Source organism: Leguminivora glycinivorella, chromosome 3 (assembly GCF_023078275.1).
Source record: "Leguminivora glycinivorella isolate SPB_JAAS2020 chromosome 3, LegGlyc_1.1, whole genome shotgun sequence".
Lineage (NCBI taxonomy): Eukaryota > Metazoa > Arthropoda > Insecta > Lepidoptera > Tortricidae > Leguminivora > Leguminivora glycinivorella.
Genome location: NC_062973.1, coordinates 21,285,712 through 21,311,599, shown reverse-complemented (window position 1 = coordinate 21,311,599; position 25,888 = coordinate 21,285,712). Strand labels below are relative to the sequence as shown.

Genomic DNA, 25,888 nt, shown 5'->3' with positions numbered 1-25,888 from the left:
AGGTGCGTCTTGTTGGGACACATGATACTCATTCCCAAGCATCCTTTTTAACTTTAAGGCTTTTTTTTCTCCAAAACCTTGGTTTTAAAGAAAAAAACGTTGATTTTAACGCTTTTATCTGTAAGTACTGAAGGTAGTTTACCTCGCTTACATACTGCATCCCACACCTGGGCCGATGGTGAGCTCTGGACCTTAGGCACATTTTTCTAGTTGCCCGGAACGTTATCTATCCTCGGTACCCATAATAGTTTATTTTGGACACGTGGCGTCTGTTTTATCACATACAGATTCTCCTTATAAAAAATAACTCGTCACCTGCGTGCCGAGCAAGTATTTTGTTGGCACTTTACCTCTTTGTTTTTCTTAGACACTTCGGAAATTTCATGTACTTTGTGCTTGTATTTTATTAAGAGGAATATACTCTTTAGTTTAAATAAGAATTTGATGGCCTGTGATCCCTATATCTTTAGAACTGAGGTAAAATGTGAGTATTCGGACTTATTGGACACGGTGTATACCAATTTGTTTGCGTTGAATTTATAATAAGCATACAGATTCGACATCAAACGAATTGCAATACGAAAATCCCATATAGATCTGCCCACAATCGCATTATTATAAAAATCCGTTAGATAGGAATGTTGGGTAAATCCATTCAGCGGTGTGAGGGTCTTGTTTATACGTTGGTGGCAAGTGGAGCAAACAATTGAATCGTTTACAGGGAGCTTTTTAGCGAAATGTACAATGCTTTTGGGGTAAATTACGAAGAAGTAATAAAAATTGGATGTGAACAAACCCGAGCAGTGAAATTTGATTATGGGTAACGTTTGGTTCCTGGATGTTTTTTCCCTATTAAAAATAATTGAGCTCACCACTATTTTCCATTTCATTCCACTAACATGTAATTTCGCTTAAGGCAATAAATGAAATAATAATATATTATAATTTAATGACATAAATTATAATATAAGTTATCGATAAATTATAAATATCGATTAATTCCAAGGAAGTCACTAGTGTCACTTCGTTCGTGCCAGAAAAATATCTAGGTATAATTATGACAAATGTTGGTTTTTACCCTGAAAGTGACAAAGTTTGTCAATCAAGCAACCAAAATCTAATAAATAGAAGCTTATTCCGTCAAAAACTCATACTAAACGCTCAACCTTTTGGAAACGTTAAACGTTAACTCACTTTTATTTAGATTGTACATAATTTTTAACCCCCGACGCAAACACGAAGGGGTGTTATAAGTTTGACGTGTCTGTCTGTCTGTCTGTTTGTCTGTCTGTGTGTGTCTGTCTGTGGCATCGTAGCTCCCGAACGGATGAACCGATTTTGATTTAGTTTTTTTTGTCTGAAAGCTGAGTTAGTCGGGAGTGTTCCCATGTCATGTTAGCCATGTTTCATGAAAATCGGTCCACTACGAGTATGTCGTAGTCGGGGGTTTTTCAAAAATTTAATTAAACATTAAATCAAGACAAAGATAATTCAACCACTGGCGAGTGCGAACATTATCTGTTGAGAAATTCTTAATGCTCACTGCGAGTTGTGGTTACAGTAGGTACCGCCGCTGGTTGCGGACGATAGTACCCCGAAAATGTGCTACAATTTTAATTAAAAAGCCCTTTTAAATTACCGTGAGTTTCTGCAATTACAAACTTTTTAGTAGCCTTCTTGAGATATCAAGTTTGTTATAGACATATGGGTAAGTGCATGACTTTGAAACTTTTCTCTGTGAATGGTCCAAGTTGCGCCCTTTATCCTCGGGCCTCGTTGTAAAACAGGTCTAACTGGTTGAATTGTTGAGTTGGTTGGGACTGGTTGAGTTGAAAAAGGTTTAATTTTAGTTAAAGTTCCTTATCTAATAATTTGGGCATTTCTTAGGGTCCCCCCACATCTAGCGTCTCGCGAGCGTAGCGTCGGGCCAACTGTATGGAAAAGCCTGACGCCGCGTCGGCGCGACGTCGACACAGCGTCTTTTTCCATACAGTTGGCCCGACGCTACGCTCGCGAGATGCTAGATGTGGGGTGACCCTAAGTTTATCATATTGTCGTCGCAGAGTAAACGAAAACTCAGAAAAATTGGAACCTAACTCCTTTGATAGTAATGTTGAGATGATGTTCACGCGTTTAAAATTAATGACAAATAAATATACAAAGAACGTCATACGGCGCCGAGCCTGCTCCTGTCTTTTATTTGTAAATATTTTTATGTAGATTAAGTTTAAGTAGTACTTTAAGTCATTTTTATGGTTTTATACAGATGTACTGATTTTATGAATAAGGCACTGGTCGCATCGCGAGCTAGCAAGCTATCAGCTATCGGCTATAAAAACGAACAAAAGATAAGCACTCCCGTGTAAATAAAAGAGACACGGCGATGTTTATAGTTACTCGCCCAGCGGTGAGCTATTAATATCGCCATGTCTCTTTTTATAGCCGATAGCTGATAGCTTGCTAGCTCGCGATGGGACCAGTACCTAAACCGCCAGAAAGAACGTTACAATTGACGTTCGTTAAGTAAAGTACCTAACTATGAAGCTCATATATGTATTTAGTTCCCGTCGTCTTGTTTACCTACTCGTAATTAATCTATTTATATCATATACGAAGACCTACAAGCAAATACATAGCATACATACATACATACATACAATCACGCCTTTTTCCCAGAGGGGTAGGCAGAGATCACGGATTTCCATTTACTACGATCCTGACAAACCACTTTCGCTTCACGTACATAGCAAAAAGCTATAAATGTCTCTTCAAATATATCATCATAAATATAAAAGAAAAATATGCAGTAAGTACGCTTTACTACTTCTTTGAATACAACGAATTGCTATGCGCATAACTGAGAATATTTTTGTTCTGATAGAAGCGAATATAATAAACTTGTGCCTAAATAGTAATCGCTGCCAGAAGTTGCCTTTGTGCATCAATGAATTATAAAAATGCACATTACATTTTGAATTCAGGCAGCAAGCATAATTTTTCTCAATTAAGTAACTAACATCACGGTATTCATTAAAGACATGACGATATTTTTTTAATTGTTAATAATTTTACTACTTTTAGTGGCCCGGTAACTATGACCTTCATACGAATAACGCTATTTGGTTTTGATTAGTAAAATTATGATTTTTAGCGTGACCGCAAGTATCAGAAGGATGCTATCCTCCGGGAAAAGTGCACAGACACTCATGTGATCACGTGCCCACTCAGATAGTGCTGCATTCAGCCTGAATCTCTTTCTCAACAGCAAGATGTAAATAACGTTACTCACAAGTGCTTGTGGCAGCATACCTATGCAATGCTGTGGCACACGTATCAACGTTCAACAGGTAATCGACCTGTGGTTGAGTTGGCATGTCTTGGGGCCCATTTCTCAAAGCTACAGGTTACAATTAACAAATAGTGATTATAATGTTAACTTTGAAAATCTTGACATATTCTCACTGTCATTTAGTACATATAGTAGTAGACTGTTGAACCAATTTTTTTCCCATAGTGAATAATAACGAAAAGCAAGTTACTTAATAATTCATGTTTTATAACATTGCACAATTCATACCCATAGATGTAGATTACTTCCTTAGCTGTGTATTAGAATTATATCACCTTGTTCATTATGTTATTTGCGGGCAATGCCGCACAAGCCCTGTTTCGACACTTGTTATATTTTTACTTGTATTTTATAGTAAATGGAACTATAGGTCTTTCTGTAATCTAAGAACTTAAACACTTTTGTATGTGACTGTTTGTTTCCTAAATAAATGAAAAAAAAAAAAAGTCAATGTTTATTATGAGAAGTTGGAAAGAAACTTCCGCTTGTAACTTGTGACTTTCAGTTTTGAGAAATGGGCCCGTAGTAACTTTCAACTAGCGCTTATGGCTAGTGACGGTACTGACCGGTGCTTGCGGCGGCATGTCGGGGTCCGATCGTCGGCCGAATCGCAGCCGGCGCGAGGGCGAACGCACCGACTTGCGCGCGAGTGCATGTCCGCCCAGTGCGTCGTGTTGCGCAAGTAATGCGTACAGCCCGCCTAGTGCTTCCCAGCCGCTCGCACTCTCTGCCGCTGCTGATGCTGGGGACAAAATATAATATTATAAGCGAGTAATTCTCAACAATAATGATGCCGGAGAAAGCATGCAGATTAACAACAGGTTATCGTAGTTACATTTTAAGCGGCAATAACACTACGTCGTCATCCATCTAAACTACCGATCTACTAATAGTACGAGAGCCCACGATCAAAATTTTTGTCTCATAGCAATACAGCCAAAACCGCATCAAATCGATAGATACGATTATCCTGAACTCGAAAATACCAATATCAGACATTTTCCGCGTAGCGTTTGATCTGACCGAATTTTCAAAATTGTCAAAGAATTTTACCGAACTGCATCATAGCAATATGTCTGATTTGCAGACTGTAGTTGAATGATAGTTCTGAGATACCGGAAACATATTTTTCAGACGTTAGTGGTGTAGCGCAAACCCGTAAAATCACTTAAAAAAATTAAAAATGAAACAAAAAAAATGTCTCATAGCAATATGTCTGAAAATCTTTTTTATTAGTAAATTTTGGTTATTTGATGCGAACAAAACAATTTTCAGACGGAAATGTGAACGCATTAAATTTTGAGACCGTTTTGAAAATGTTAACAAATTTTACCGATCGGTATCATAGCAATATGTCTGAAAATTGTTGGACATGATAAAATAAGTTGTCCACATGTGCAAAAAATTTATATCAGACAAATTAAGTGTAGCACCTTCTCTATCAGACAACTTTTCGATACTCAGATATCATTTAAAAATCGTATTGAGGCATCTTGAATTCTCTGTTACAAACCAATGAATACGTTGCGACCCTGAATTTATTAGATGATAATTAACAAAGAATTTACCCGAAACCGTAACATTGAAGTTGAAGGACTGAAATAAATCGCACAAAAGGAAGTGCCGAGTGAACTGTATAATAGTAAGAAAGGGGCAGGAGCGTAACAAGCGCTGAGGCTGTTGAAATTAAATACTGATTGATTTGATAGTTTTGGTTTTATTTAAAGCACACTTGAGTAACTTTTACAAAAGAAATAAGTAATGACATCTGTCATCTGTCAAAGTACATATAATAGACAAGGGAGATTCTTGAATATCTATGAAGGCTGTAAATTTAAAAAAACATTTAACAGAGGCGTCGGCCAGGCCACTCCGAAACGTTATTTTCGTTTTTGGGAGTATATGCTACACTTAAAGTGTCTGAAAACAGGTTTTTGGTAATCATGGCAGCAATACGAAAAGTAAAAAAAAAATTATCCGTATTGCTATGATACAGGTCGGCTAAATTTGTTGACATTTTCAAAAATGCGCTCAGGCTATGTGCTACGCGCAAAATGTCTGAAAACAAACTTTTTCGTAATACAATTATAAAATCTATGTACATTTTCACTATCAGACGTATTGCTATAATACCGACTGCCTTTTTTTTTGACACAGCAGAAATGGCCTCCCACGCAGTTGCTACACTTTCGACCTACACACCTAGTCGGGTTCAGAATCATACAATCTAACGATTTTATAGGGTTTTTGCCGTATTGCTATGAGACATGGTTTTGGTCGTGGGCTCTAGTACTATAAATACAAGGACATGACAGACAAGTAGCGACATAATCAACAAGTAATGCTACGACACATATTCAAAACCTACACAACTGTCCAATATTCCACAGCTTATATTGACCCTTAGATCTATTCAAAGGGGACATATCGATTATGCAGATCGCCATGAGCCTACATAATAATTCATTGTGTGTAACATATAGGGGTTAACTGACGGACGGTCAGAGACGGTATTCGTCAACCCTTCAGAGAGATATGCGACCTTCGTTTGGATGAATTGGGGATATGTGTTACGAAAGTTCTAGTCGTTTCTCTTTTGTACTTAACAGTGGGAGGATTTTAGTAAACTAATTCGGAAAATACCTATATGGTTATGAAGTTGCTTTTGACTAATTATCAAAACAAAAAACAGAGTGTTTGTAAATGTCGTGTTCTTAAAAGGTGAGGTACAGTCACCGAGAATAATAGCGCACAAAAAGAATGCTGCATTAGATTTAGATTGATTTATTCACTAATATAAAATTAAAATATAAATTATTATATAAATAAATATCTGATACGCTCTTAAGGCTTTAGAAATAAGAGTGTGTCAGATATTTTTGCAGCCTTTCATTTTGTGCGATATTATTGTCGGTGACTCTCCCCGAGGATAGAACAAGATTTTACCAAAGGCACAGTAAAATAATTATAAAATTACACTAACTAAAATATTGTTAACTTAGGTATCAATCAAATCAAATATTTATTTGAATCACTTCAATAAAATAAAATACTTTATTAATGCATCAAATATTAAGTAACCTTATTAAACTAATAGGTAATGGATGAAGTAAAGTAACTGATCTAGTAAGTTTTATTACGGAAGGGCTTTGGGGAACGAAAACAAAAGTTCCTTCAGCGAACTATGCGCGCTTGTTAAAACCTCATCCTTGCGATCATACACAAGTACCAACATGAGTGCATGATCTTGTTAGGTAAGTATAAATATGCTTATTGCTTATAAAATAAGTAGGTATATACCCAACACGCAAAAAAAACTTTAAAAACAACGTAACAATTTTTTTCCGCATCAAAGTTTTTGGAAGTAATAAGCATAGACATAACATTAAACTTAAAATAAAGAATGAATATCTCGCTATTTGAATTTAATGTCTTCTTGACTAAGGGTCTACACGGTACAAGAACTCGTATGCACGTTTTATTACGATTTGACGACCGGTCTGGCGCAGTCGGTAGTAACCCTGCCTGCTGCGCCGCGGTCCCGGGTTCGAATCCCGGTAAGGGCATTTATTTGTGTGATAAGCACAGATATTTGTTCCTGAGTCATGGATGTTTTCTATGTATATAAGTATTTACATATTATATATATCGTTGTCTGAGTACCCACAACACAAGCCTTCTTGAGCTTACCGTGGGTCTCATTCAATCTGTGTAAGAATGTCCTTTAATATTTATTTATTTATTTATTTATTTTATTTATTACATTGCTGTGCTAAATTGAATACTGTAGCTGTAGGTACTCAACTTGAACACTTTCAGTTGCAGCTAAAGTAGTCTATGAGTGGCAGCTAAATCGCATGGGAGGTCGCCGTGTAAATGGGCCGTATGGATGAATAATTATATTTTAAAAATTGTTACTATAAGACGCTACTGGAGCGAAAATGCTAAAATAGAAAGGAGCCCCCTTTCAATTTGAGAATTGTTGTTTGATATACTAATGTTATTAACTAGATTTATAAAAAAAAATGTTGTCCATTAAGAACAACTCAGTTAAAAGATATTGCGAAAAAATCTTTAAAATCGAGGTTCCGCTCTCGACTTCCTCCTTCAAAACTTAATTAATCGAAACGAAATTTGAGAATCTGATTAATAATGAAATAATCTATATCGCCCCGTTTAGTTTTTCTAGCTAATTGTCACCAATTTTGATTACCACACCTTTTTTACGCCATAATCAATAACTCCGTTTTTGGAAATTTTTGACGGGCTCTAGCGTCTTTAAAAATAAGAATATCAAAAAAATCAAAACGGTCCGACACAGATAAAAATAATAATAATCTGTTTTGAAAAAATCATTGTTCTATCTTCAAAAACCAGGGAGGAAATAGTAGAGAACGTTTGTATGGCAAATTGACCCCTCCTGCATCGTCTTAACTTATAGCCGTTTATTATAATCTGTCGAAAGCTTAATCGTTAAAGGTTCAGTGTACTTATGGACCTATATGGGAGAGATGAAGGCAGCGAGCCGTGCAGGGCCTTCAATCCGAAATGAACTTTGTTTACAAAAGCGTCCTCGTGTTACATCGTTATTTAGGGTTGGATATAAGTGACCTTCTATGCCTGAAGGACCCTTATCATTGATCTGCAATAACGACAACTTTTTGTTGGACAGGGATGATATACGAGTATGTATTTATTTATTATTTTAGGTTTTGGAGATTCAACAGCTATTATTACGATAAAACACTAATGAATAAGAGATGGAAAATGAATTACAGGATCGTACTTATAGAAACAATACATATTTATACATTTAGGTATTACTCAAATGAAAAGCGCCAACGCACGGACACAAACATTCACACCAAACGTTTTCAATAGGAGATGGTAATGACAATTTTAAGAATCATCATCCTCCTTGCGTTATCCCGGCATTTGCCACAGCTCATGGGAGCCTGGGGTCCGCTTTTGACAACTAATCCCAAGATTTGGCGGGCAACTGCCATTTGACCTTCCAACCAGAAAGGTAACTAGCTAACTAGGCCTTATTGGGATTAGTCCGGTTTTCTCACGATGTAATGTGTAACGACAATTTTAAGAATAATAAAATAAAGTATAAATAATAAATATCTTAGACATGCTGAAACAAAACATTTTAGAGTCATATGGTGCTTTCATAACAGATATTTTACAATTACTTAAATACATCTATATCTAGATTATCTAGGTCGTTTGTAAGGTTGTTTACTCTAATCGCTCTGTATTGGATACGGGACTGAGAATCGACGGAAGAGAGAGTGGTTATGATAGTATTTTAATAGATGGCGCTAACGAACGGAGTTTCGATGCGTAGTATGAAGATTGTCAATCCTTCTTGGAAAGTCAAAGGTTTCATGTATGTAGGACCCTTTACTAAATTAGAATTTCGAAAGAAGTGTTTTTTTTTGAGACCATCTTTAAAAAAATCATAAAAAATAAGTATTATTTTTTGTTAAAATATGGCTCTTACGAATAGAGATAAAAATTGAAGAACGGACAGCCTTTTGTCTTATAATGCTATCTGTAGTGTCACTTGTCAAAAATCGATGAAAACCGTGTGGAGCCCTTTAAAGCATACGGACCCTTTTATATTGAAAGCAACACACGTCTTTTATCTAACACGGGTACGATCTTATTAAGATCGTATGTCAAATAAAATACACAATGACTTCCTTCAAATAAACAGAGAGGTTGTTTTGAATACTTTGAAAACGCGATAAATGATGAGGCCTGATAATTCAAAATGAGGGTAGGCCGACGGTACTGGATTCGGTTTCCGGTAAGGACATTTATTTGTGATGAGCGTAGATTTTTTTTTCCAGAATCACGGACGTTTTGTAAGTGTTTCAGTGTTTATATAATACTAGCTTTTACCCGCGGCTTCGCTAGCGTTAGAAAGAGACAAAAAGTAGCCTATGTCACTCTCCGTCTCTTCAAGTATCTCCACTTAAAAAATCACGACAATAAAATTCGTCGCTCCGTTTTGCCGTGAAAGACGGACAAACAAACACACACACTTTCCCAATTTTATAATATTAAGTATCGAAGTATGGATAATTATTTATTGTTGTCTGAGCACCTTCTTGATCATACCGTGGGGCAGAGTCAATTTGTATCAATACATTATATGCGATATAAGTACTAAATCTATTTCCATAGTTTTATTTCTTGACTAACTATCGCGTTAACCAAAGACAATATTATATTCTTAGGATAGTTCCCATGGAAGTTAAAACTTAACCCTCTTGGCCTGTCACGATAACAATTCTAGCTATTCCCAAGCTGACGCAACAGTGTGCGAAGCCGAATGCACAAACGTTCACGATAATATCTGTTTTGTAGTTCTCTCTATCGCTCTTGCTTATTGGTGCGACAGAGCTAGACTGCATTTCCGTCGGCGTCTGGCGTCGACTTTTGCCATTCGGCTACGCCGGCAGCAGTCTAAGTTTCTGAATGTCGCGAACATCATTAATTACAAACATTTCTGGTGCAATTTGTACCTATCCTTGTGTCAACTTGCGTGTGTTCAACTTGGATTTACTTAGAAACTACAATTTAACTTGCTTTGCTTGTGTTGATTTGATTTAACTAATTACTATAGAAATGCAAAACGTTATTAATTCTAATACAACAAACGAAAAGTTAATCAAATAACACATGAGTAAATTTGATTTCAGATAATATATGATAGTGTGTACAAAAAATATCAATATTGTTATTAAAAATTGAACTTTCAATATTTGTCGTAATAGTATTAGAAATTAATAGAAAATTAAAAAAAAACGTAAGGAAACTAACAAAACTCATACGGAAAAGCTATATTCTGCTAATCGCAACGGGACTGTTAACGTTACTTTTATATGCTTTTCGGCCCTTTTTAATTTAGGTTATTCCATAGATACTTTGCAACTTGTATTTTACTTTGTACGATCCGAAATGTCGCAAGCTTTTACACCAGTAATACAGCATTATTTTACTAAATCCCGGAGCTTTGTTTAAAAGATAAAATACTCTTTTCAAGGTAAGAGAGAGATACATTGTCACAGCATGGAAGAAACTGACTGTTATTTTCTCACAGTAAGTGCGTTTTCACATTTTCCGATCCGATATCGGATGTAGGACCGATTTCCTATACATTAAAGGCGCCATCTTTGATTTTTACCTTTGACTACCGTTCTACATCCGATATAGGATCGGATAATGTGAAAACGCTGTTAGGAATAGTAGTAGATTGTGTTGTGCAATATGACGGGTTAGTCAAATTACACTTGCACTTGCAAAAAAAAACGTGTAAAAAGATAAAGAAAACTTTTAGTTTTGATACAGTATATTTCATTTTTCCCTCGTGAAAAACGTTTTTCTGTAACATTCGCGACGCTGCGTGCCATCTTACACTTACTGATCAAGTGTGGTGAAAAGATATTAATATCATGCACCGTAACATCTACGGAACAGAAAAAAAGCAACGAGATTATGATACACACTGACATACAATCATATCAATATTAAGGTAGTTACTAAATTTTCAGTCAATCTACTATCATTGTTAAAACTTTACCCAAGATGATGATTGGCTTTATAGATCTCCAGCTATGTATTATTCTATTAAAACATTCCTTGGGCATTAACTGTCTTTGATTCATAATAGAATATGCAGATTAAACCATTGTTTTATATATGGTCCCCACACTAGGCATAGCCTGTCCTGTGGTGGACGTAGGACATAAACAGTGTTTACAATTAAAAATAAATACACAAGATTAAAATGAATGAGTAAGAGATAGACATTTCTATAATTAAGTACTTACTAATAAGGAACTTAAATTATCTTCTTGGAATATAAATTTAAAATAACATAACAGCTTTTTTCACTTATTTAAGCATATATCCTGTTTGTGTGTGTGTGTGTGTGTGTGTGTGTGTGTGTGTGTGTGTGTGCGCGTGAGGTTGTGTGTGTTTCTGTTTATTGTGATTTTACTTTTTTAATATGGTATCTTGATTAGATTTTCTGTGTCATTATATGATAAATGCATTAAGTTCTTTGATAACAGTTTTTTTACCTCGTAAACAGAGTGTTCTTTAAAGTTGTGAAGCCTAACAAGTCGATTATAAATTCGGGGGTATAAGAAGGTTGAAAAATGATGAGCAAATGTGGTTTTGGAAGTTGTAACGGGAATTTTAAATATACGATTTTGAAGTAGTATATTGTAGTCAGCTGAACTTAGTACTTTTTTATGTACGAACAACACCACTCTTAATAAGTAAAGCTTCCGAACGCTGAGAACTAGGGCGTCATTGTATACATCACTCGTAGGGTACCTAATTGGTTTCTTTAAAGCTACCTTTAGCACCGCTCTTTGGGCTCTTTCAAGTTTTAATATGACAGAGGAAGTTAAACCTCCCCATGCAAGAATGCAGTAATTAATGATGGACTGTCCGAGAGCTAGATAGATAGTTTTCAACAGTAAAAAATCGGCTGATTCCCGTAGTAATTTTATTGTATATATTAGCTTCCGGACCCGACTCGAAACAGTAGAAATGTGCTCTCTGAAATTAAGATTTTGGTCTATTATAATTCCAAGATACTTTACTGAATTTGTTCTTGTTATGGAGTCGCAAGTGCAATTTATAACATGGGGATTAGTACAATTCTGATGATGAACTTTAATATCTCGTTGTTGTTTTGGTGCAGAAGTTGAAGTTTTATGAAAGCAGAGGAAATTGGTTTTTGCTGTGTTTAACGTCAAAAGATTTTGCTTTAGCCAAGTTGACACTAGTAACATGCCATTTTCGACGTGTTCATAAGCGTTCTCCCAGGAGTGACCACGGAATATGATAGCAGTGTCATCGGCGTAACACAAGATTTCAGCATTCCGAAGAGGAAGTAGTGTGATGTCGTTTATATATAAAAGGAAAAGAGTTGGGCCCAGAATGCTACCTTGTGGTACGCCGAAAGGAACTGGTCTCAGGTCACTGAGGTGCTCACCGATTTTGACACATTGGCTTCTTTCCGTCAAGTAGCTTGTAAACCACCTCAGTGTAGTTCCTCGAAACCCGTATGCTTCTAGTTTTTTTAGTAGGATGGGGATCGAGACCGTATCGAAAGCTTTAGCTAAATCCAAGAAGACTCCGACACAGGCCCGACCCTCATCTAACAGTGTCGAGACAGTTTCAGTAAGCAGTTTAACTGCATCTTCGGTCGATATTCCCTTTCTGAAGCCAAACTGCCGTCCCGTTAGAATGGAGTTGCGGTCAAGGTAAGATACTATTCTTTTATTTACAATACGCTCCAAAAGCTTTGAGAATGATCCCAGGAGAGATATTGGGCGGTAATTGCTAGGTTCATTTTTTGCTTTACCTTTATGGATCGGAACAGTTGCAGCGACTTTCCAGGCTTTTGGGAAGATACCATTTTCAATGCTTTGATTAAAAATCGCTGCTAATGGTTCTGCGATTTCAGAACCAGTGGCAATTAGAATTTTATTATTGATATTGTCAAGACCCGGAGAACTATTTGGATTTAATTTTTGAATAAGGCTAAGTACTTCATTTTTATCTGTAGGGGAAATGTATATAGAGTTTAATGTGGGTGAATTTATTTTAACTTTTGCAGCCAGGGACTCTTGTGTTTCATTATCTTCACTTAATATTACATTGGCAAGATTTTGACCTACCGAAGAGAAAAAATCATTGCATACATTTAAAGATTCTTTCTCGCAATTTTTTAATTTTATTAGTTCGTGCGCTGTGGATGTTGACGATGGTGAGTTCCGATGAGCAATTTTGTTGATAGTTTGCCACAGTTTTTTAGGTTTATTGGTGTTTTCTGTTAGTTCTTTTTTCTCATATTCGGTTTTTAAATTTCTGAGAAGTTTATTGTAAAAATTACGGTATCTTGTATAAATTAGTTTTTTAGTTGACTCGTTCGGAAACTGCTTAGAGATTCGATGAAGTTTATCTCTATGTTTTGAACACCTAATAAGCCCCGGCGTCATCCAGGGTTGAATACAGAATTTAGAGTGGCTTACTTGGACCATTTTGGAATTATTAGAGATTGCGTTTGACATAGTATTAGAGAAGAGAGATACCGCGTCGTCGACATTTTTAGCTTCTATAACATGTGACCAGTCCACGGGTTGTAGCTCTTTGTACAGTCCATTGTAATCAACTTTTAGTCGAGATCTCTTCCGAATTTTGTTCATATAACGTTCCGGTTTAATACCAATCATAATTATATCATGGTCAGTGAGATCAGTGGAGCAAACAATTGATTCACCGATATAAGCACTTGAGATAAATATATGATCAATGCAACTTTTACTATGAGTTGGTTTATTTATAGTTGACAGCAATCCATGCGAGGCCAGTAAATCGAGATAGTTAGATGCATGTTCATTTTCTGCTACAGAGTCCAGAATATTAATATTCATATCACCTGACACTATTAGACAGGAGTTACGGGAGATTGATTTAAGCAGTTCGTCCATAGATTAAATTTCAAAATAACTACGGCTTCCTACTGAAATTATAGGTGAAATAATACTTTATAATCCATTTATTTAGTGATGCAAAGTGAAATTGTAACAGGTAATAATATTAGATAGTATACGCGATATAAGCAAAGTAAAACTGCCTTCAAAAATAAGCGCGTTAGAAAACACGGAGAAACTAAAAAGTAAAAATAATTTTACATTTATGAAATAATATGATGATTAATTTTCTACCTAAACCTTTATAAATCAGATTTGTTATCGGATTGCAATAATCTAAATATCCAAATTATAAACTAATAAATTATTTTTGTAGTCGGTACCAGCCCTGTTCCTCGCCTTGCTATTGCCTGTTTGCCCCACACGATTAGTGTAGATAAGTTTATTTATTTCATGGTTTTTAGTGGTCCCTATTGATATTATAAGTAACAGTCTGAATATGGGTACAGTAGTGAAAGAATGTTCCTTTAACTCCTAACCATTGAGGAGTTGACCTTCCATCATCACATCAGCCACATAAAATTATTACCATCAGGCGTAAATACTGGTGTAGCTTTGAAAAATACACTAAAAACATGCCTTACACACATTACATGTGGCTATAACATTTGAACAGTTTCCAAACCCCTATAGCTCATAGCTTTTGGTGGGACCAGTGCCATATGCTCCAAAGTCTGTCTCGTAAGTAACAGATTTTTATTTATTTATCGTATGGCATATATACACTCAACGTCACTGGATTACAATTGTAAAATGGAGACTTAAATTAAATTAAATTAAATTTTTGCCGTTGCCAGGTACGCTACTGCTTCGTCCGACAAGGTTTTAAAGTCGTCTATGTGACCTGTGTATTTAGTTAGGGGGCATTCCAGAATGATGTGGTTGATAGTCTGGTCAGGGTGTCCACAGTTGCAGGCAGGAGAGGGGCTCCAGCCCCATTTGTACCAGTGATGGCCGCAGTTGCCAACTTCTGTTCTTAGGCGGTTAAGTGCAGACCACACCCGCCGAGGTTCCTTAAAACCTACCGGGGGAACTCGCAGGGATAGGGTAGAGAAATGGTTTGTCTGGTCTCTGAGGGTATCCCATTCTGTGGTCCATGTTTCCTCCATGTTAAAGGTAGCCAGGGAAGTTTTCGGTAGTAGTGCAGGAGGTTTCCGGGATTTAAGCCGTTTCCTTCCGAAGTCCTCGAGATCTTCGTGAATTGGTAAACTGAGATTACAGTGTACTTTCATCAGTTCGCGTCGGAGGCATTTTTCTCTTCGCAGGTGTGCAGGGGCTATGTTGCTAAGAGCGGGAAGCCAGTGGGTGGGCGTTGGCTTAAGGCATCCTGTTATTAGACGCAGGGTCTGGTTAATTTGCTTATCGACGGCTGAAGTATGAACGCTGTTCATCCAGACCGGTGCGCAATACTCGGCCGTCGGGTAGACCAGTGCCAGCGCTGTGGTTCTGAGGCAAGATGCAGAAGCTCCCCAAGTTGTTCCTGTGAGTTTTTGTAATATACCATTTCTGGTCCGCAGTTTAGCCGCTACTTTTTCTAGATGACCCTTAAAAGTAAGACTTCTGTCTAGTGTCACGCCAAGATACTTAGGGCACGGGTTATGTTTTAGAGTCGTGGTCTTGAACTTGACGTTAAGTGTAGTATCTGCAAGCTGATTATTAAGGTGGAAACAACAGACTTCCGTCTTATTCGGGTTAGGGCAGAGGCGCCAGCGGGTAAAAAAGTCGTCGAGGGCTTCAAGGTCTGTTTGGAGGATCGGTTCAGTAGCACTAATTTTGTGGTGTTGTGTGATGAGGGCCAGGTCGTCGGCATATCCAAATTTACGTGATTTAGTACTGGGAAGATCGTGCACGTAAATATTAAAAAGGAGAGGTGCCAGGACGGAACCCTGTGGTAGGCCATTGTTAAGTGTTCTGACGCTGCTGGTTTCATCGCCCAGGAAAACCTGAGCTGGCCTATTAGTGAGGGTGTTTTCTATAAGCCTGTAGATCTTCATACAAGGGATTATTTTTAGCAGCTTATAGAGCAGTCCCTGGCGCCAGACCGTGTCATATGCGGCAGTCAGGTCAATGAATACCGCAGATGATTTTAGGTTTTTGTTGTACCCGTTCTCGATATGGGTCGTGAGAGCTAGCACCTGGTCACAGCAGCTGCGGTTGGGTCTAAAACCGGCCTGTTCCTCGGGTATAATTGCGTTTACGGCGTCATGAATGCGGTTATGGACCAGTCTCTCCATTATCTTGTACACAACGCTCAAAAGGGCGATTGGCCTGTAGCTATCTGCTTTATCATCAGGCTTACCTGGTTTAAAGGCAGCGATTACCTTGGCCCGTTTTAGTGAAGTAGGCATCTTGCCGGAGTCCATTATGGCAGTATAGAAATTTGACATCCACTTACGGGTTTTTGGTCCACTATGTATAAGGAACTCCGGGAAAATACCGTCCTCTCCACAAGCTTTGTTCGTTGAGATGTGGCTCAGCGCTTTTGCGACCTCATCTTCAGTAAAGGGTCCGCTGTATGTAGCATTAGGTCCTAGGCTAGATTTGAGTGCTGAAAGTTCTTTTCGAATGTGCCTGGAATGGCATTTATGGCTTGGCGCCCTAGACATTTTTATCATCCTGTCAGCGATGGCGTTAGGGCTTACATTCGATTTGGTTCTCTTAGTACTTGAACCGTCAGTCAGCTTTCTCACCAGGTGCCATGCCTTCTTGCTGGAGTGGGTAAAGTTCATTGTGTTGACGGACTTTTCCCATTTGTCGCGGCGGGCTGAGTCGAGTGATTTTAAAACTTCGTGGGCTGCGGAGCTGTCACTAGTGCGTTGGAAATCCTTCCAGAGAGTTTCAGTTTCATTATTCCAGCATGGTATATATTGCCGTCGGAATCCCGTAGGTATGAACTCCTTAGCGGTGGCTAAAAGTAGCTTTCTAAAGCGTTCATAACTATTCGGGACAGGTGGTATCCACCTGATGCTGCTATCTAATTTCTTTGTGAAGCTATCCCAACAAGCTTTTTGGAAATTCCAGCGGGGGACTGGGTACGATGGCACAATTGGTATCTTGAGTCCGACTGCGAACACAACCGGGCGATGTTGGCTATGGGGAAAGTCTGCCAGAACTGTTATTTGAACTGGTAGTGGATTACCTTCGGCGTCTTTAGTGACAAAAGCCAGGTCAGGGTTATAGTTCCTTCCCCAGCGCGCCGATTTAAATGTTCCCTTGCTCTTACTATCGTGAACTAGAAAGGAGTTTGTAGCGTCAGCCCATTGCATCACTTTCTCACCATTGTAGTCGTTTTCTTTATACCCCCAATTTGTGTGGTGACTATTGAAATCCCCGATATACATAGCGGGGTGGGCAAGTTGCGGGAGGATTGGGTCTGGCCATTTGCTGTTAGGTGGCTTGTAGACGTTGCAGATTTTGACTTCACCAAGTTGGACAACGTTGATGGCAATATTATCTTCGTTTATGTCGTTTGCTATTGTGTGACACGTGGGAGCAAGACTTTGGCGAACATAAACTGCTGTACCATACTGGCCATGGTATGTAGCTGCGACAATCGTGTAATCTTCGAGCACTCCTCTTCGTAGAAGCTGCGCATCATCCTTCGTATGCGTCTCCTGAACAAGGGCAACGTCAATATCGTGCTCGAATAGAATTTTCTGCATGCATTCGGCCTTTGAAAGGCTCATCCCTTCGATGTTCAAAGAGCAGACACGAACTGAAGGTTCTATGTTCATTGTCAAATGGCTTTGTGGAGCATTTGTAGTAGTAGGTCTAGTTGGCATCTTAAAAGGTATAGTTAGCAGTAGTAGTAGTATGTGACAAATCCAGTGAGGGAGGGCTGCGAGGTCGCGGGAGCGACAGTGCAGCAGCCAGAAATTTGTTACTCGTTTAGCACCACCCGGGGATCACGTGTAGGGTTATCTAAGGTAATTCCTACGGACGTGGAGTAACAGCGACCCCCAAAACAACAGATTATAATGAGATACGTGATCCTTAACCAATGTGAACGTAGACTTAGCTTCGTCATGTGGTTATGCTTATATTGAAGTAATCCTCCTGGCTTTTTGACTTTTAGGCCAGTCCTCAAACTCTATAGACTAGCTAGTTAAGGTCGGCAAAGTATCAGAAAGAGGTATTCTATAAATGACATGTTTTGTTCCCCCGTGTGGTGACGGGTTAAGAATTTCACCACCCGCTTTCTTTCCGTGGGTGTCGTAGAAGTTGTGAGTTTATGTATGTACTAGTAGCTGCAAAAGTACATGGTGAATTTATCAATGAATTCATTCATAATTTCTCCATACAATTTTGCAGCCCACATGATTTCAACCAAAATGTTTGTACATATTAATCTGTTTTTCTACAAACTCTCAAACTCATGTATAAATTCCAGTCAAGTAAGTTTACGCAAGAGTATTAGTTAGCATAAATCCCTGGAGTAATGTTAAAACTTACTAAGTTAATTTTTATTTTACACCGACATCAAGTGCCTATTGTTAGCTTTTGCGTAAAGTGACGTTAGCACATTTTCCACGCTAAATGGCTGCGCTGAACACTTTACCTAGATGGGCACATTTTCCTGTACTTCACTCCAGTTATGGTTTATGAAACACCTGTGTTATACGACAAAAAAAAATAGGTTTACTTATACTTCTTAAACCTCTAACTGTATATAGTGGGCAGGGCGAGGTTAAGGGTGTTCTGCCTTTTCGCAGAAATATTTTTGGCCGAATTTCATTTGCCAACCAATGTTTGGCCGAAGTTTCATTTTGACAACTAACGTTTAGCAACTTTTTGTATGGCAAAAGTTGCCTTTTAGATGAAATGCTTATAAAATGAAAGTTACTTAATAACACCAAAAAAATTATAATGTCGTTTACGTAATGTTGTAGCGCCATTACAAACATGGTATACTCTTGGGTCGACTCGTTCGTTTTTCGTCACGTTTCTAAATTTGTCCGATTCTGCTTTCGTCAGCCATTCTTCATTCGTCAACTTAGTTTGCAGTCATTATCGTCTTTGACCATAAGGAGTTGTTGGCTTTTTTCTTATTTGGACTCGTTTTTCGTCATTTCGCATTTGGTCATATTCTAAGTTGGTACCAACCTAAGAATACGAAAAAACACGAAAAACATAGATTTAACAGCGAACATGACGAAAGAAGATTATGACGAGTACAGAACGAAACGAATTAAGATAAAGATGAACAACGAAATTGACCGTAGTTGAGAAAGACCATCGATGATCGTGACGAATAAAGAATGGCTGACGAAAGCAGAATCGGACAAATTTAGGAACGTGACGAAAAACGAATGTGTCGATCAAGAGTACCTATACCACAAACATCGGCTTTTGAAGTCGGTTATGCGCGGTACTTACTTCAGCGAAAGTGCTCCTTTCCGAAAGATAATATATTATCATCACAGCAGATAATTTATGTTTCCGTATAAATTACGCCATAAATTATTAAAAATTACTCACTTTTCAAAAGGATGAAACTTTACTCTTAAATGTTCTTATAAGGTGAATATTATGAAGATATTAATAAACATGATGTGCTCGGCGGGTGTTTCAGAACGCCTACTTATTTACTTATGCTTTTAAAATATTGGGAAAATATTTAAACTTCGTACATCAAAAGAAATAGGAGTACTTATTAAACAAAAATATTCATGTAATCTTAAACTACGAATATCTAGGTTACCTAAAACTTGATACAAACGTCAAACTAGTAAATGAAACCTTAGAACTGCATACTTGTGTAAGTATTTAGCATTGTAACTATTGTAAGTAGTTTTCTGGTTATAACATAGTTTGCTGATTAAGCTTAATCAAAGTCTTTGGAAATTGATTAAGTACCTACAGTCACTAAACGATACAAACCGATTTAATAGATTTAGAATATTCTATATTATTTGAAAGAAATTATATCTCTTGCTACACTTTTTTTATGTACTTATTTGAAATACATCTAAGTATCTACACAAAACATTTACGATTTTTCAATGAGTCGTATTCAATAATCCATCCTTGCACAGACTCTATCTAATTTTATTTACTTTCCGAAAGTAGATAAAAACAAATCATATAATTTTATTCACGTTTCACATTTCATTTATGCCACTTGTAAATGGACTACTGAATTTGAAGTAATTTGTACACGAGTAAAATGATTGACGACTAATGATTAATAATTTACAATAAAACTATTTGGGATCACCCTATATGGAGCGTGACGTCAGATTGATGTCATCGATCGGCATGAAAAGTACGCTCCCTGTATAATGAATATTCAGGTGATTTAGCGGTCTAATTAAACCAAATGAATCTGTTGATCTAGCCTGACCCAGTGGATAGTGAGCCTGAAACCGTGTAAGGGCATTTATTTATTTTGTGTGATGAACTGATGATCACAGATGTTTGTTCCTGTCATCATGAATGTATTCTATGAATTTAAGGTAATGCTTATATTTATATGACGTTGTATTCAGTTGAGTAGGTAGCCACCACACAAGCCTTCTTGAGCTTACCGTGGGGCTGTCAATCTATGTAAGAATATCCTATATTATGTATTTTATGTAGTAATAAGCCCGCGGCTTCGCTCGCGTTAAACTCGAAAATTGTGGAAAGCTCCATACAAACTAACTACCTCCCATTTTAGGGAAGTGGGGGGTTAAAAAGAGACAAAAAGTAGCCTATGTCACTCTTCATCCCTTCAACTACATAGATTACATCAATTGAAATAAAAAACCGGCCAAGAGCGTGTCGGGCCACGCTCAGTGAAGGGTTCCGTAGTTTTCCGTATTTTTCTCAAAAACTACTAAACCTATTAAGTTCAAAACAATTTTCCTAGAAAGTCTTTATAAAGTTCTACTTTTGTGATTTTTTTCATATTTTTTAAACATATGGTTCAAAAGTTAGAGGGGGGGGACGCACTTTTTTTTCCTTTAGGAGCGATTATTTCCGAAAATATTAATATTATCAAAAAACGATCTTAGTAAACCCTTATTCATTTTTAAATACCTATCCAACAATATATCACACGTTGGGGTTAGAATGAAAAAAAATATCAGCCCCCACTTTACATGTAGGGGGGGTACCCTAATAAAACATTTTTTTCCATTTTTTATTTTTGCACTTTGTTGGCGTGATTGATATACATATTGGTACCAAATTTCAGCTTTATAGTGCTAACGGTTACTGAGATTATCCGCGGACGGACGGACGGACGGACGGACGGACGGACGGACGGACGGACGGACGGACGGACGGACAGACAGACAGACATGGCGAAACTATAAGGGTTCCTAGTTGACTACGGAACCCTAAAAATCATGTCAATTCGTCGCTTCGTTGTGCCGTGAAAGACGGACAAACAAACAGAAACACACAGTTTCCCGTTTATAATATTATAAGTATGGAAAATAATCTTTGTAATGATTATACTTACAGTCATACTGGGGAGCGAGCGCCTGCGCCGTGGAGCCGGGCAACCTGCACAGCGCGGCCAGCGCACACGCAGCCACTACCACGATGCAGCTTCGGGACATGTCTGCGAAACAAATTACATTCGTTACTTCCACTTACTTTTAGGTACAATTTTATTTATTTATTTATTTACTTAGTTTTCAAAAGCCCCAATTTTTTGAGGAGAGGTATCTCATTAGTGGGCGATATGGCTACTGCTGCTGTAGCGCCTCTGATCCAGTTGGATAGTAGAGGTTGAGAAGCGAGCTAGGTAGCGAGAGATCGACAAAAATACGGGTGCTATGCTTGCGACCCATATGGACGGCGGGCCCCCGTTGACCTTTGTACTGTTTATTATCACAGCAAATAGAGCAATATAGCCAATCCGAAACATTGCATAGTTGTGAAGCCATCATCTAATTTTAACTATTAGATATATGTACTTATGGATTAAACTTAGTTTATTTTTTTATATTACACAACAATCGTGCTTCTTTTTCACGCGCTACGTATTGCGCAAAATAGTCCACTTCTTGCCTATGTCGAAACTTTAAATGGCCATATGTACTGAAAAACGTTGTACGTGCGAGGTCATTCGCAATTCGTTGTCGATTTAAAACATTTCTTTCGGGAGTGTTTTCAATTTGTCGCTACTCGTTTTGTCTTCACCTATTTGCCTATACTCAGAAAGCTCAGTACCTCCCAGTGCCTATACTTAGAAAGTATTCATTATACGGGTACTGCTATTCATAGAAAGTGACACTGAGATCTTTGGTATATGGTATCAAGATGTGATCAAATCATAAACATTTGTAAAATTGAATCGGGCTTCATAATCTGACATTATTTTTATATGCATATAGGTATAGTTTGTTATGTAGTATTTACTTATTTTTAGATTTAACTTTAGTTTTAATGATATGTTTAATCTTTTGTTATGTTTAATAAATATAGTTAAATATAAAAAAAAAAAAAAAAAAAATCTGACATTGAAATTAGATGAGAAACGTAACATTATGTTTAAAGTGTGAAAAGTGTTCTCCCACGCTCTATCTACTTGCGTATGCCGTAGTGAATGAAATTACGCATCTACGTACAACATATTTCCCCTACAATAACCTTGAAGCTCAACAACTATTAACCTTTCAATGGGTTCTTAGAAATGTCGTAAATACCAATTTCGTACTAAACGAGAAAAAACCGGCCAAGTGCGAGTCGGGCTCGCGCACAAAGGGTTCCGTAGCAGCAAATATAATAAACCAATAACTTAACCAAAATTACAGTTAAATCAACCTATCTCAAAAACTATAAGAGATACTTTGATCAAACCAAAAATCGTTGAAAGAGTTAATTAGCATGCATCACCTCTATTTTTTTTAGAATTTTATACCCCGTAGTTATAAAAATAGAGGGGGGGGACATACTTTTTACGACTTTGAGAGCTGATATCTCAAAAACCGTTCACTTTAAGAAAAATGTTTTTTAGAAAACTTTATATCATTTTAAAAGACCTTTCCATTGATACCCCACACGGGTATGTACATCGAAAAAAAAAATTTCATCCCTCAGTTACATGTATGGGGGGCCCCACCCCCAATTCTTTTTTTTACTATTTAGTGTCATAATTTTGTAGCGGTTCATACAACACATATTCCCATCAAATTTCATCACTGTAGTACTTATAGTTTCCGAGTAAATCGGCTGTGACAGACGGACAGACGGACAGACGGACAGACGGACAGACGGACATGACGAAACTATAAGGGTTCCGTTTTTGCCATTTTGGCTACGGAACCCTAAAAAAGACATTATCATAACAATCACATCAGAAAAGGCATGAAACCTTTCAAATGACAATAAAAAAATACTGTATAAAAATCATGCAGGAAGCCAGACATACCTGTGATCATTCCACGAAACACGGTTAAGTATATCAGCACCCACTTACAAGACAAATCCATTATGAAATCCAGTTTTTTGTTACATAATGTTTTATTATCTAGTTCAATGGTTCGAATGAGTTATGTTAAAAATAAATTGAGAATTATTTTTGTTAAAACCTATTTTGTTTTGGTAGCAGAGTTTTTAAAGGGAAATGTGATACTTAGCTAATGTTAAATATCCCAATTGATAAATAATGCGTTATTACTATGCCAATAAATGGACTAAATATATTTGTGCGATGGAATTATACTCGTAAGCGATCATAACGCTACATGCTGTTTGACAGAGTATCAATATTTACTAAAATAACTATTGTTCCTAATCTGCCTTTGCCCTGGCAAATAGTTTACGGTTTTACCATTGCATTCGTTACCTGCTTTTTATTTAAATTCTACGGCACGGGATTAGCCTAAATATAAAAGTTTTATTCTAGGTCTTTCCATTTCGCGGCATGAAGAATTCGTGTTTGCTGAACTTTGAAGACTTTCATTGCAAAGGGGCAATAAAAACAGAAATAACTTGCCAAGTTTGCTCTTTATTAAGTGGTATTTTACTTTAAGTAGCAAGGAATCTGCCCACGAGATTACAGGGTTACGTAGCTAAATGTACAAACGCTTACGATAACATCGTTATCCTAGGTCGCTATCGCTATCGGTCATCCGTATTGGCGTGACAGAGGTATACTGCGTTACGACCGCGTTTAGTGTCAAAGATTGCCATTTCGACCAGGCCAGCAGGTGAGACCCAGTTCGCTTCGAGAGTGCGTGTAATCGTTTAAAAATTGCATTGGCATTTGTTTGTACCGCGGGTGCCTTTTAACGAGTTAAAAATAGAAGCGTCATGCAAGGGTGTCCCGTCACTCCTATCAGCTCAGCGTCATTGACAAGCGTCACGCCGACACGTCGCACGCGGCTTGATAAGCTTGATTGATTGCGTCACTATTGACACAGAAATGTTCAGTACGTAACGCATCTATTTACACAGAAATTCACAGTACGTAACACATGCATGTCGTAAGGACCATACAGGCATACATGCTTGTGGATCTGCCATCTGACGTCCTGTCTGGCCTAGGTAGGTACTAACCCTGCCAATGGAATTCTAGATTTGAATTCCGGTGAGAGCATTTTATTTGTGATATGAAACTTAAGTATGTACCTACACATATTAATTGCTGAGACAGAGGTGTAGGTATCCATCTTATTTATTCATAAACGGTCTGTAAAGTTGACAAGCCGATAAAAATCGTTTGTCACTTTCTATAATACTAATACTGATTATTATAGGCTGATTAACTTTAGTAAGCGATTATGAATAAGGGTACTAAGCGTTTATGTATGTGTAGTATTTATAAGTTAAGGTTAGGTTGACTTGTAAAAGATATCTACAATGTGTATATTTCTCAGCCTGAATTGAAACCTAACCTTTACGCCGTGTAGGTGTTTTTAAGAGGGCATTCAACGAAAACGTCGTAATAATGTAAAATTGATAGTTTTAGTCGGCAAAATGCTACACTTTCCGTCATCTAAAAGACTTATTAAGTTCAGGATTCGATTAGGACATCTTCTTAACTTACATGTTGTGAGACTGGATTTTTAAAAACTAACTCACTTAATAAATTATGATTTTTTTTCTGGTGCATGTTTAGGAAAACCCGCAAAAAGTGCTGACTTAGTCCGTCTAATTTGTAAAATTTGGATAGTTTTTAATGCTTCAAGTGGTAAATTTGTATTATGTATATCCTGTACTACAATCATCTGAGACTACTTCTTTGTTATAAGGCTTTAGAATAGAGTAAATGAGGATATGATGAATCCAATTTGTTTCAGAAATCACCTCAGAATAAGTGTCAATTTCTTCGAAAACTTACGTGTTTTTGAAGTAGTTTTAATATAAAAATAATCTGCAACGCTTACTCAAACAGATTTTATGCAAAAGTTTTCTATTAATTGCAATTTAATATTTTTGACGATTTTTTAAAAATGCCTCCTTATTACCGGTTACGCGCGCTTGCGATGTCAGTACCGCGGCAGAGCTTGTAGAGGCAGGACGTATGTTAGTCCGCTCCGCACGCGGCTCGACGATCGCGAAGTTATTTTGTCATTGTGTGCGGCACCCGCCGTGTCCAAAACCGCACTTGTGTGCGTGTTTGGCTGTACTGTTGCATGTATACTGCGACCGAAAACTTTGATCCTTGGGTTGACGACTTTGGTAACTAACTAATTAACTTGACTAATATTTTTAGTAAGTATTATTTATTATTGAATATCATTTGAGGTTACTGACTCGTCTCAACAAAATCTTTGACAATAGATGGTACTCAGGATCTGATGATGAAGTCAGATGGTAGTCATGAGTTCTCATCAACCAGGTCTTGAAACCATTTCGTGTTTGGGCTCGTTTGATTCGCCTCAACAAGATCTTTGACAAGAGGTGATGGTACCCAGGATCTGATGATGAAGCCGGAAGGTAGTCATGAGTTCTCATCAACCAGGTCTTGAAACCATTTCGTGTTTGGGCTCGTTTGATTTGCCTCAACAAGATCTTTGACAAGAGGTGATGGTACCCAGGATCTGATGATGAAGCTGGAAGGTAGTCAAGA

General features: G+C 37.5%; 1 protein-coding gene across 1 annotated transcript in view; it reads right to left on the bottom strand.

Moving 5' to 3' along the window:
* Window positions 1-21,432, bottom strand: part of LOC125224704 (short neuropeptide F) — a 39,713-nt gene extending 18,281 nt beyond the window's left edge. The window contains exons 1-2 of the mRNA XM_048128137.1: window positions 21,326-21,432; window positions 3,916-4,091 (exon numbers count right to left, since the gene is read on the bottom strand). Coding sequence (XP_047984094.1) covers window positions 3,916-4,091; window positions 21,326-21,425 — 276 coding nt within the window. The 5' untranslated portion in view covers window positions 21,426-21,432. The remainder of the gene's footprint in view (window positions 1-3,915; window positions 4,092-21,325) is intronic.
* Window positions 21,433-25,888: the final 4,456 nt, after the last annotated feature.